This window comes from Priapulus caudatus, unplaced genomic scaffold (genome assembly GCF_000485595.1).
Source record: "Priapulus caudatus unplaced genomic scaffold, Priapulus_caudatus-5.0.1 Scaffold312, whole genome shotgun sequence".
Taxonomy (NCBI): Eukaryota; Metazoa; Priapulida; class Priapulimorpha; order Priapulimorphida; family Priapulidae; genus Priapulus; species Priapulus caudatus.
The window spans coordinates 13903-26883 of record NW_014577373.1 but is presented as its reverse complement, the minus strand read 5'-3'; the positions used below and the strand labels follow the sequence as shown (position 1 = coordinate 26883).

The 12981-nt window shown below is 45.3% G+C and overlaps 1 protein-coding gene across 1 annotated transcript in view; it reads left to right on the top strand.

Moving 5' to 3' along the window:
* The window catches only part of LOC106808901, a 27539-nt gene extending 23306 nt beyond the window's left edge, over positions 1 to 4233 (top strand). Inside the window, exon 3 of the mRNA XM_014811808.1 lies at positions 2210 to 4233. Coding sequence (XP_014667294.1) covers positions 2210 to 2993 — 784 coding nt within the window. The 3' untranslated portion in view covers positions 2994 to 4233. The remainder of the gene's footprint in view (positions 1 to 2209) is intronic.
* Positions 4234 to 12981: the final 8748 nt, after the last annotated feature.

Here is a 12981-nt window from a genome sequence, read left to right as displayed (position 1 = left end):
TGCACACTGACACATAAATATATATATTTATGTGTCAGTGTGCAGCAGCTAGCATGCCGTGTACTTGTGTGTTGCAGATGAGCATTTGGCCGGAATTTAAAGGTGATTATAGGCGAAATAGAGTAGAGAAACATTAAGACTTTGGTAGTAAATAGATTTCGTATTTATTTAGCATTATATTGTCTTGAAACGCCCCAAGTGCCTGTGGTACCGTGTGCCTATCGACTAACAAATGCCATCGATAATGAAGCTACGGGTGCAATTAAGTTTCCTTTCCAACATTGTCACAGAAAAAAACATTTGTAATCTAAAGGAACACCTCTGCGGAGCCTGTAGCTTGGATAAATCTGTAAGTCGATTGTAAGGATAAATCTGTTTAATCCTGGCAGTGCGACTCAGGAAGAACACTCGAAGCTGCATGATCATGATGCGTACTATTTGGTATGATTAGGACCTATGTCTCAGTGTGCTTGAAATACCATCACCTTCATCTAGCCTATCTAGTTCAACAGGTACTGGCTGGTTGCCAACACTACGAAAACGATTCAAGTTATGACGTAAAGTATCATAGCCAGCCCCGATGTCCATACGCTTTGATTTGGCTGGACAAATCAATGGTTTATCTAAGCATTCCTGGCACAATTAAGGCACAACTGCTCCAGTGAATAGGTTCAGGTGTGGCTGGGGTGACCTTATATAGGTCGACTACCATGAACAAGTGTGCACCTTTTCCGTACAGACATGCGCAAGTAAAGGAGATGAATAGGAGAAATGAGAGGAATGGAATTCCTCATGGAGAGCAATAATATCACTAAAAACTAGAGCAATTTGTCAATACGCCAGTTCGTAGTTAGCCAATGGGTTGGTTGTGTGACGCCACAGGTCACCGGGTCGTTTGTAACAATCGATGAAATCTCGAGTGGCGTGCGCTCTCGGCTCAGTACGTATAGAGTTCCGCGAATTTTCAAATTACCCACAATGCAACGCCGTCGGCCATGGTGGTTGGCAGGAATAGTTCAGGCATTGTACAAGTTCATTGCCCAAGGCACTGTTCTCTGCTCATGTATTCTGTGTACGTGTACACGCACGCATGTGTACGTGCACACGCACGTACGTATACGTGCACACTCACGCACGCACACGTGCACACCCACGCACGCACACACACGTGCATTCGCACGCATGTGTGCATTCACACGCACGCACGCACGTGTACGTGCGCACGCACGCACGCACACACGTGTACGTGCACACGCACGCACGCACGTGTACGTGCACACGCACGCGCGCACGTGTACGTACACACGCACTTACGTGCACACGCACGCATTTGTACGTGCGCACGCACGCACGCACACACGCACGTGTACGTGCACACGCACACACGAACGAACGAACGTGCACGTGCACACGCACGCACGTGTACGGACACACGCGAAGACTGTAGCATTACAACGACATAGATGCATGCCCATGTATACTATGCGGTCGAAATACGAAATATTTTTCACAAATCACCTAACCCGGAAGAATTCGTGGCAAAGTTCGCGCATGCGCAGACTGTAATGACGAACTGGCTTATTGAACTTGATTTGATAATTGAGAGTTATAATTGTGCTTTCTATGCGTTTTTGCGTGAAGAGGTGATGCTGTCATTGATTCCTGTTTCCAAAAAAATATACAAGTTTGAATACAATTTAGAATTTGGTTTTGTGTTTTTATGTTTTTAAATAGTAGGAGAATATGTAACTTTTGGTAGATATTTACAAGCCACCTTAACTTATATCTTTGACACGTTCCCTATCTTCAAATATATGCATTTTCCCTTAAATAATGACACCATTGGATTCTGCATATCAACAAACATAAAAAAACACTTTATTTGTGTTGTCATGTTAAATATTTACAAAAATAGAAAATTAATAGATATTTAGAATCGCGTGGTGGCCATCTTGGATATTCCATTGTTACGGGCGTTACGGAAAAAAATCAGCTTGGCACTATATCTGAAATCATTTAGTATACCCTCAACATCATGTATGCCAATTTTGATGTTTTTTCCCCGAAACCCACAATTCTTTTACATATCTGCCCCACTAGTGGTGGATACGTTGATCAGCATACACCAACCACATGTATAAACCCTATAGGTAACTGCTATAGCGGCTTATGGATATTATGCAAGCATAATATATCCTCTTTGATTCAGTATGGATCCTGCACCACGGAATTGTGACGATGTGACGAAGAATGATTCCGATGACGAAATAGAGGACCTTCCTCCTACATCACCGTTGCAGCCCCCTGACGCCAACAGCAACAAGCTACACAACGAAGAAGTGGATGACGATGAAGAGGCGAGAAGAAGATGGGCGCGGGAGAATCTCAATGACAAGTCATTCTCTCCCAGCATATCATTCGATGATGACGGCATGACAACGGCCACGACAGCGACTCGGGTGGTCTATCATCAGAAACCAGTCATCATTCTGTCTAGAAAGACATGCTGGTTGTTGACACTTGCACATTTCGCATTTGCAATCGCAACTGTCTCAATCTACATAGCCATCTTTGTCATTAGTAGTACGCGCAAATCAGGTTCAGGTGTTCTTTGGAAAGGTGTAGTTTGTGGGTGTGTATTTCTCATGTCCGGTTTTGCGGGGATAATAATCGCTTGGGAGATTAGCTTTAAAAGAGTGCAGGTGTTTCTTGTCGCGTGTGTTCTCTCTGCCCTTGCTGCACTGCTGCTTCTTATTCTCTCTTGTATCACAGTGAACACCAGCAGTGAATGTGCGGTATACTATAGCACGTCTATTATGGATATCTACCACTGCCAGAGCATGTACTATGTTAAGGTACTCAACATTGGCTACATCGTGATAGCAATAGTGGAACTTATAATTTCGCTTTGGCCAATCGTTTTCGGCAGAAGGGCTGCCAATCGGAGAAAGACGCAAGACGTAGTTGAATACGTGGAAGATGAGGACATTTAGTGCGTGCGTGCGTGGGTGCGGGCGTGCCTGCATGTGTGTATAATATATAAGGGACTAGCCACATAGCTCTACCTGTGTAATCCCTTCAGTGGCGTATCCAGAAATTGATGAACAGGGGTGCTAAACTTACCTGGGCTGCCGCAAGTGGCCCCGCACGCCTTAGGCACGCCAGCACTAGGGGGTGGGGGCATGCTCCCCCCGCAATTCTGAAATATTTAAGCCATTTTCCAGCAATCTGAGGCATACTGGGAGCCATATTCTAATGTCTGATGACACTATCTTAACCCTAGACCCAACCCTACAATTTAGGATTTAAAACACTGCTACTACACACACCTGAGGTTAGGTTACTATAGTAATAATACAGGTATTAAAACACAGGTAAGGATTGTAACACAATATAACTTGATAAATCCTTTAACATGTTTAATCATGGCACTAAAAAGGAAACACACTTGATCATGTTGATGATTAGCTCCAATTGGTACACAGGTCAGGGTGAGAAGCCAGTGTGACAATTAAGCTTACTAATAATTGCCACTGAGATGTTCAGGTCATTATTGTGTGTTCGGGACCTTAAGCGTCACCCATGGGGTTTCCCAATAGCAACCTTTAAGGCTTCCTTCGGATGAAGATGTTGACAACCTTATCCATTTGCAAAGGGAGGTCCTTGTGGAGCAACAGAAGCAGGAGGACGTTCAGTCTGTCGTTACCCCTGAAGACACACTGCTACTAAAAAGCTTTGTTTAAAGTTTTATTGATTATTTTTTCTGGGCCTGCAAACGGGGTGTGCGTACGTACGCCGGCTCCGCCCTATGCTGGATACCCACTACAGGGAGCGAAGAGGCTACACTGGTAAACCTATGAGGACGTATTCCCATACGACCAGCTAGACCGCTTTATTGTAGGTGTGTGCGTGCGTGCATGCGTGCCTGCGCGCGCGTGGGTGTAAGTATAACGAGCAATCTACGTATACTATATACGAGGTCAATTATAACTTTCTAGTTCATAGACCTAACACTAAGGCAATGCAGCATTTCACTAAGACTTTTAAGCTATTTTTAGTGTGACTTTTTATTCTATGTGTAAGAGTGGAATGTATGTAAATTCCGCTGGTAAAGTACTTTGTTTTAGCTGTACGCGTACTGAGTCGTTGATCTCTTATTTTTAAACAAAATTTGTTTTTAACGCATAAGGTCTACGACGAAATAAAATCTTGTAAAACTATATATTTGCTGAATACTTGTTTTACGTTGTTTTTAATTTTTCTTCGCTGTAGTGTATGCGGTTATGTTGCAATTAACAGAGGAGTGAACGTTTCATATAGAATCTTGAAACTGGTACTTATTGACTTCTTTAGATCACATAGGACTGAAAACCACCTGTTTCCAATTTTTTCCAGCATGTATACTCACTAAATCCAAGATGGCGGCCATTTAACACAATAATCGCTTTATCGCCAACTATTTTGGATTTTGTAACGGATACAGTTGCCCAGTATATCGTTTTATAGGGTTTTTTGGTCACTGGATTCATTGAAGTACTTATATCACCAATAACACAAAGCATAAAGTGAATAATCATCCAATATGAGGTATATAAGGTCGTTGTGTAGTGAACGGTTCATAGAGTCTGGAAACTTGTGATTTTTTACTATATGTATATTTGTTTTTCAGGTAAATAATGGCATCTGAAGCGGGACCTCTGGATATTATATATATGGATATTATATTAGATATTATATATACCTCTGGGGTTATTGAGCTAGCTGAACCCGACGACAGCTCTCGAGTTGGTGAAGTGATTCATGTGCGACACCAACCTGTCCCTGTCTGGACAGCATATAATTCACTTCTGCGTACGTCAGCATCCAACAGTGAATCTATCAAACTGGACAAAGTGCATGCACTGCCCATCATAAATGCACCAGCCCATGAGTGGACGACCCTTACCACAGCCCTGACTCAGCTCTCTAATCTCAACAAACTGCTGGCCCGAGACAATCAGGACAATGAGCCAATACTTGTCTGGTTAGATACGGACTTGTATAAAAGAGTTCTAAAACTGAGCTTCCTGGATCTACAGTTACAAGCCAACATTATCCCAAATCCCGGTCCTTTCCATGTAAGGCACAGATAACTATCTGTGCCTTACGGTGTCTTGGAGCGACTCTTGAGAGCAGCGGTCCAGATGAAGCATGGATTGAAGCCGGCCTGTACAGTAGCGTCACTGTAGTACAAATACTGAATGGAAAGCACCACAACAGAACCTTATCTGGATGCTCACCAGATCACTCTGCAAGTTCTATTTGACTTGTGGATCGAGGCATTCTGCAAACAACATCCAGTGCTATTCAACAAACTGACGTCTTCACTAGAAGATGTGAGAACATCACTTCAAAATTGTCTGGATATAGCTCAAGCTCATCGTGAATTGTTAAACTTGGCGTCGGATCTGATGTTGGTGGACACTCTAGAAGCATTAGACCACGATAATGAGAAGTACCATATGCACAAGTGGGCTCGTATGAATATGAGACAGGTCAGCAACCTACTCCAGTTCATTCGAGGTACCCGCGATCATAACTGGCTCTTGTACGTCGCCTCATTGGAAAAGATGTGCATCTACCTTTTCGCATATAACAGGCGTGACTATGCACAGAACATCCCAGACTACATCGCACACATGTATCACCTGGAAAGCAGCCATCCCTCGATATGGCAAGACCTCAAGAGTGGTGACTTTGTCGTTCACATCCATTGAATCCGATCACGCACAGGAACATGTGAACAAGATCCACAAAGGTGAAGGTGCCATTTCTGGCTTAACAACCGATCCCCAGGGTCTCAAATATTGCCTCAGCTCTCCAGAACTGGCAAGGCTGGCTGGAGAAACCGAGCGTATGCTGAACATATCAGATTCGATCCCAAAGAAGCATCACCAACACTCAGCATCTAAAACTGCACGACAGTAAAAGGCTGTGAGACAACTCAATGATGTGATAGGCAGTGCAAACCCCTTCAGTGCACCAGAACATGATGATGGATCTGAAATGAAGTTGGTCAACTTCATCACCAAGCGGATAATGCCAACGGCAGTGCAGCGTAGCGTTTTGGACTTAGAGGTACGTGGAAGCACGGCACTTGCAACATATGTTGATGAGAGGGTCAACGGAGACAAGAACATGTGGGACAAAATGTCGAAGCTCATGTATCTGACTTGGAAAGATGGATGTAAAAGTATCAACCTGAAGGCATCCTCCGCAGTAGTCAGCTTGAAAGCAACCAACGTTCGTTCGGTTGCTCCTCGTTGCAAAGTCCTCAAGAGAACTGGACCTGCAGGAAATGGTGGGAACACATGAATTTGCCCATTACAATGCTAGTCTAATGAGGCCCGATGGTTCTCTGCTACCCACTACAAGCAAGTCAACCCTCATTCATGAACTGGAAGGAGTGGTTTCGGGGACATAAACTTCTGAAGAATCCATAGAAGAGCCGACCATCCCTAGTCAATCAGCACATGTCTTGACCAGCATCATAATAGATGGCATGGCTCTCGTGCAGGAGATGGTTGTTTGGAAGGATAATATAAAGTGTTGCCGACACCTGTCAGAATGTTTCATTCGAAGTGTTGACAACAAGTCGCGAAGCTACAATGGCATATATGTATTATTTGAAAACTGCACTGTTACAAACTCCATGAAAGCCAGAACAAGACAGCTCCGAACAGCAGGAACAGCACAATACAAGGGATACAAAATAGAAGATTCCACACCTATCAAAGACTTTAAGGCATTCCTGGGAACCAAGGAAACCAAAGCTAACCTCGTGCTATACCTTAAACAAAAAGCTGTCCAGCTGTGCAAACTGCCGATCACTACCCACACACACAAAGGTGTTATGTCTTCCCAACCAAACATGGTGAACATCACAAGTACACAGGAGGAAGCCGACATGTTACTGGTCATGTATGCAGTAGCAGTGAGTAGTTTGGGTAAGACACCACATATATACTCCTCTGACACAGATGTGTTGGTGCTCGCTCTACGCAGGGTGCCAAACCTCAGCACAGAGAGCATCATCATCATGGGCGCTGGAGATCGACGACGGAAGATAAAACTCAAGCCTATCTACATGGCCATTGGCCCAGAACGTGCAGCAGCTTTGCCAGGATTCCACGCGCTCACTGGTTGTGATACCAGATCCAGGGAAAGGCAAAGCCTACTTTCTTCAAATTCTTTATGAAGGCTAGTGATGACGTAATCCATGCACTAGATGGGCTTGGTGTTGGTGTGTACCCATCTCCGGAGATGTTGGCTGGTTGTGAAAAGTTCGTGTATCAACTCTTCAAACCTGGTTATGAATCAGCTAAAGCACTCCGTAGCACCGTACCGGTGGCATATGTTCAAGCAACTCAATGGCAACCAGGGTGTAGAGTAACTACTTCCAACTCAAGGATCCATAACTGAACACATTCTGCGAGCACACTTTCAAGCTAACATTTGGGCGCAGGACACAGTAGCTGTTCCAAATGTTCTAGATCCATTATCTTTGGGATGGAAACAACTAGAAGACGGACGTTGTGTTCCTGTGACGTCGAAAGTTCCACCAGCACCAGAGGCTGTCGTGGACGTCGTGATGTGTTCATGTATTGCCAGCAAATGCAGTGGACGGTGTTCTTGCAAGACCAATAATCTGGCATGCACAGAGCTTTGCAAGTGTGAAGGTGCTGACGGATCATGCACTAATGTTGCAAATCAGGAGACAGACAGTGATGATGAGGACGAGGATGAGGATGACAGCGGCTGTAATGACTAATAACGTAGTGCATGTCCATAATAAGCTTATCATTGTGCATATATTGAATAAATTAGTTTAAATATAACGATTTATTGCTTTTTCGGTATATGCTGGCCGCCATCTTGAATTTTGCCAGTAGACGTATTTAAAAAAATAGAAACAGGTTGCTTTGTGTTCAGTGTGACCATAGAAAGTAAAAAATCACAAGTTTCCAGATTTTATATAAATCGTTCTCTAAATAACACAACGACCTACACTATTAGCCGCGCAAGGAATTCGGTTGCGCGGTGTAATTCGAGTTTCGCGTGCCGGGGACTTTGGCGCCGACGAGACGCTAACTATTTCCAATAAGCCTGTTACAGAGCCATCGCGTGCGCTAATGACATATTACGTTTTTTTCTAAGCCTATGAGTATACGTTTTAAGAGAAAAGAAAAGAAGCCTAATGAACTCCTCTCTACGCATGCGCGATACGTGCGCTGGACAATTACGTCACCGTTAGTGGTAGTGCCACCACTGCGATGGCTCAATGGTTGAGTGCTCGCCTCGTATGTGAAAGGTCGGGGGATCAACTCCCGACCGGGTCATACCAAAGACTTGAAAAATGGTACACACGGCTTCTCTGCTTAGCATTCAGCAAATAGACATAGAGTGTGGCAAGTTATCTCGCAGTGCTACAGTGGACTAACCTCCTACTGTAGCATTTACTGTGAAAGCAGCTGCGGGGCCTCAGGGTTACAGAAACGGAGATAGGCACTGGAAGGATTTAGAGGTAGTGCGCATGCGCGACGTTAGAAGATAACATCGAGAGAAACATCTCACAATATCGTAATGCTTTTACCTATAATATATGTAATATGTATACATACTTTAATATGTGTATAAGCGAGATTTAATATACACACACGCACTCGCGCACGCAGACACGCACTCGCGCACGCAGACGAGCGCACGCATACACACACACATACACACACACGCGCGCCCGCAAACACGCGCACACACACGCGCACGCGCACGCATACATACACAGACACAGCCACACACACACACACACACACACACACACACACACACACACACACACACCACACACACAGCACGCACGCACGCCGCACGCACACACACACACACACACGCACGCACACACAACGCACACACACACGCGCGCGCGCGGCACGCGCACGCATACATACACAGACACACCACAACACACACTCACGGGCGCGCGCACGCACGCATATAATATATTATATATATATATATATATATATATTATATATATATCAGAAGTAGATAATAGGGAAGGAGTGTGACTTCAATAAACAACGGAAATTCGTTATTTACAGCCCTAGAATACAACATTCTATAATACTAGAATTCTAGAATACTCACGAATACTACGGAATTAGTACACTGTACATTCGCCTAGGCATCGTGCGAAATCGTTCGCCTCGTATACACCGCAATCCGGAGATACAGAATAAAACGCACGACAACGATTATCCATTCTGTTGCCAGCAAACCAAATGTATAACCGCCTAACTTGAACAAAAAGGCAGCTATTAGCGATCTTGCGCACTCGGCGATGCGGTGTGGCTAGCTAGTAGCTGCCTTTTGTTTCAAGAACCGAATTTTTCTTGTTTATTGAATCACACTCCTTCCCTATTATCTACTTCTGATATATATATATATATATAATATATTAAATATGTGTGTGTGTGTTGTGTGTGGTGTGTGTGTGTGTGGTGTGTGTGTGTGTGTGTGTGTGATGTGTGTGTGTGTGTTGCGTGCGTGTGTGCGTGTGTGCGTGTGTGCGTGTGCGTGTCGTGTGTGTGCGTGTGCGTGTGGCGTGTGCGTGTGGCATGTGCGTGTGCGTGTGCGTTGTGCGTGTGTGTGTTATGTGTGTGTGTGTGTGTGTGTGCGTGTACGTGTGTGTATGTGTGTGTGTGTGTGCGTGTTCGTGTGCGTGTGCGTGTGCGTGTGCGTGTGCGTGTGGCGTGTGCGTGTGCGTGTGCGTGGCGTGTGCGTGTGCGTGTGCGTGTGCGTGTGCGTGTGCCGTGTGGTTACGTGTGCGTGGCGTGTGCGTGTGCGTGTCGCGTGTACTGTGCGTGGTTGCGTGTGCGTGTGTGTGTGTGTGTGTGTGTGTGTGTGTGTTGTGTGTGTGTGTGGTGACTGGCGCCAGATACAAATGTAACGAAAGCGAAATAACCAAAAGAAGAATAAGCAAAATGTACAACAAGTAGAGTTACGAGCGTCATAGTAGCACAACGCGCTGTAGCCAGAACGTTAATTTTGGACCAAGCGAGGCGAGATCCAAAAGTACTTGTAGAATAATTGTCCCAGAAAGCCCCAGCTATTGTTATGTTAACCTCAGAGAAGACGTGCATGTGGTGTTATTAGCTAAGAGGACCGTTGGAGTCATTAGGCTTAGAGAGCATTCGCAATAAGAAGGGCTCTCACCATTATTAGACAGTCGACTCCAGAGACGCGTGATATAGTGGGACATCATGCAAAAATAAATGAACCAAGAAATTGCCAGCGGGTGCGAGAGTTTGGAAGCGTGCCATAATGACGCAAGAGTGACGAGGTGGCCACTTTACCGATCGATGTCCGAAAACCCACCAATAGGAGACATAGGGATTGGGCCGGCCCGCGAGAGGAAACACGTGTCCACCGAAAAGGCACGGCGCGCTATAAATGGGGGAAGGTCGGAAGGGCCCGGGGGAAAGGAGAAGAGAGAAGAGAGAAGTTCCAGTTTACGACCGACGATTGTAACTGGCTGCTCGTCGAATAAAGACAATTTTCCTGTGACTGCCTGTTTCATCGCCTTTTTCAATACGACTAACTTCTCAACATTACACAAACAATATCGCATAGAGCAGAACCTATCATTAATACGCCGCATAAGAATTTCGCAAATTTCCTGATACACATGAAGCGCCGTGAATACACACACACACACACACACACACCAACACACACACAACACACACACACACAACACACACAACACACACACACACACACACGAGCTCAATTGCACCGGGCTCAAGTGGGAAATTCAAACGCAATTATTTTACTTCAGCGGCATAAATAAATAAATAAATAAATATATATATATATATTTATACATGTGCTAAAAAAATATACAAATAAACGACGCATGTGTTAACTTGTGTGAAAACTGGTACGTCGACATGCCGACGTTTTCATCCGGTTTCTTTTCATTGCGATGTGTCAGGGGATGTTGCATGATGCTCAAATCAGCCAAGTGACGACCAGATTCCTGAGCAGACGCGCACATATATAGGCTTACTTAAGCAACTTCCTTTTAAGCCTGCGCATATTAAATAGCTTACCTTAAGCATCTTCCTTAACCATCTCCTCGACTATCTTCCTTAATCATGTCTCCTTACGCATTTTTTACAACATTTCCTTAAGCACGAGCATCTATATAGCTTACCGTCAAAGCACACGTACATATAGCTTACCTTAACACGCGTACCTATAGCTTAACCTTAAGCACGCGTACCTATAGCTTACCTTAAGCACGCGTACCTATAGCTTACTTAAGCACGCGTACTATACTACCTAAACACGCGTACCTATAGCTTACCTTAAACACGCGTACCTATAGCTTACCTTAAGCACCGTTAAGCACTTAGACGCGTACCTATAGCTTACCTTAAGCCGCGAATCTATATAGCTTACCTTAAGCATCTTCGCGGTCCGTCCTTCAGCAAGGCAGACGGCGCCGCGAACGTGTGACTGATGTTCAGCTCTCACGTCTGGCCGTCACTTCTAACGCCGCCCGCATCGCGTGGCAGCGCCATGTCCCTGCCTCTCAGGCAACCTCTTCCAGCCTTCTCCGCCTTCTCCGTTCCTCCTTCGTCTTTCCCTGTCGGCGAGTGCCGTAGCCGCCCGCGTCTAGCGCGTGGCCCGAGTCGTCGATCGTGCTCTCCATCGGCGTGACCGGGGTGAAAAACCAGCTCTACGAGACGCCGGCACAACGCTTGTGAGCGGCGTAGCAGAAGCCACCTGGAGTGTCCGCGGCAGGCGGCAAAATGACGAGTACGTTGCCTCCGCGCACGACAATCTCTCCCTTCCCCCACCGCCAATCCCCTGTAGTCAAGCCGCCGGCTTGATTTTTTTCTTAGGATAATCAAAAACATAGAGCTCTAGTGAGGCGCTGCATTGGGAGCTACTTCGTCGCTCAATGACGTTTGTGTCGCATATTAATAGCACATCCATAATACATAATTAACCTCAATAGCCGTAATAACGAGTACAGCACGGAGGTCACGGCTAAAAGTTGTTGGATCCATCGTTTTTTTATTATTTTCCTGTTTTCTGTATTTGCGATCTCTCCGCCGCCACAACAACACACAGCACGCACAGCGCAGCAGTCCGCAGTGACGGAAACAACGGCGACACCTTCGGGAGAGAAAATCCGTCGCAGAAACAGTGCGCGTTGCGTGAAGGTGCGGGTGGGTGTGGTGGTGGAGGGAGTGGGGTGCCTCGAGGGCGGCTACGTTTAAGGTGGTGAACAACAGTAGAGGGCGTCCATAGGCGGCAGTCTGAATAAGCATCGAACAGAAATTAATTAAAAATACTCACACTGTTACTTCGCATACACAACATACGCTTATTCATGTTTAAATAACTACAGATTCATGCTCTATGCGCCGCTCGAAACTTTTCCAGCTCTATGATGCGAATTTCTGCAAAGTTATCTGAACACATTAAAAAACAAAAAATGACCAACCGGTCGCTACGCCACCTGACGGATTGTCACAACTACACGACAAGACCAATTTTACACCTAATGCTTTCTAGAACGTCCACGGGCATCTAGTAAACAGGAATCTATTTCCCCAAAACTCCTACAAACATACTGCCCGCACATGTACCGGACATGTTCTCACAGACTACGTTCTACCTCCCATTTCAAATCATCTCTAATCTGTCTAACCCAACCACGTCTCCATTCTCCTAATACATCAATGTAGCGCGCATCTTGTTGAGCGACGCTGCTGTCACACGTGTAAAACAGATGTTACAATCTAACTTGCGTGCATATATGCAAATTATTGCACTCTAGTGGCCGAATTTCGGCGAAAAAAAGCCCAAAAGAGCCTTTTCTAGAGACGAAATAGTGCAATTTGCATAAACAATTTGCGGCGCCTA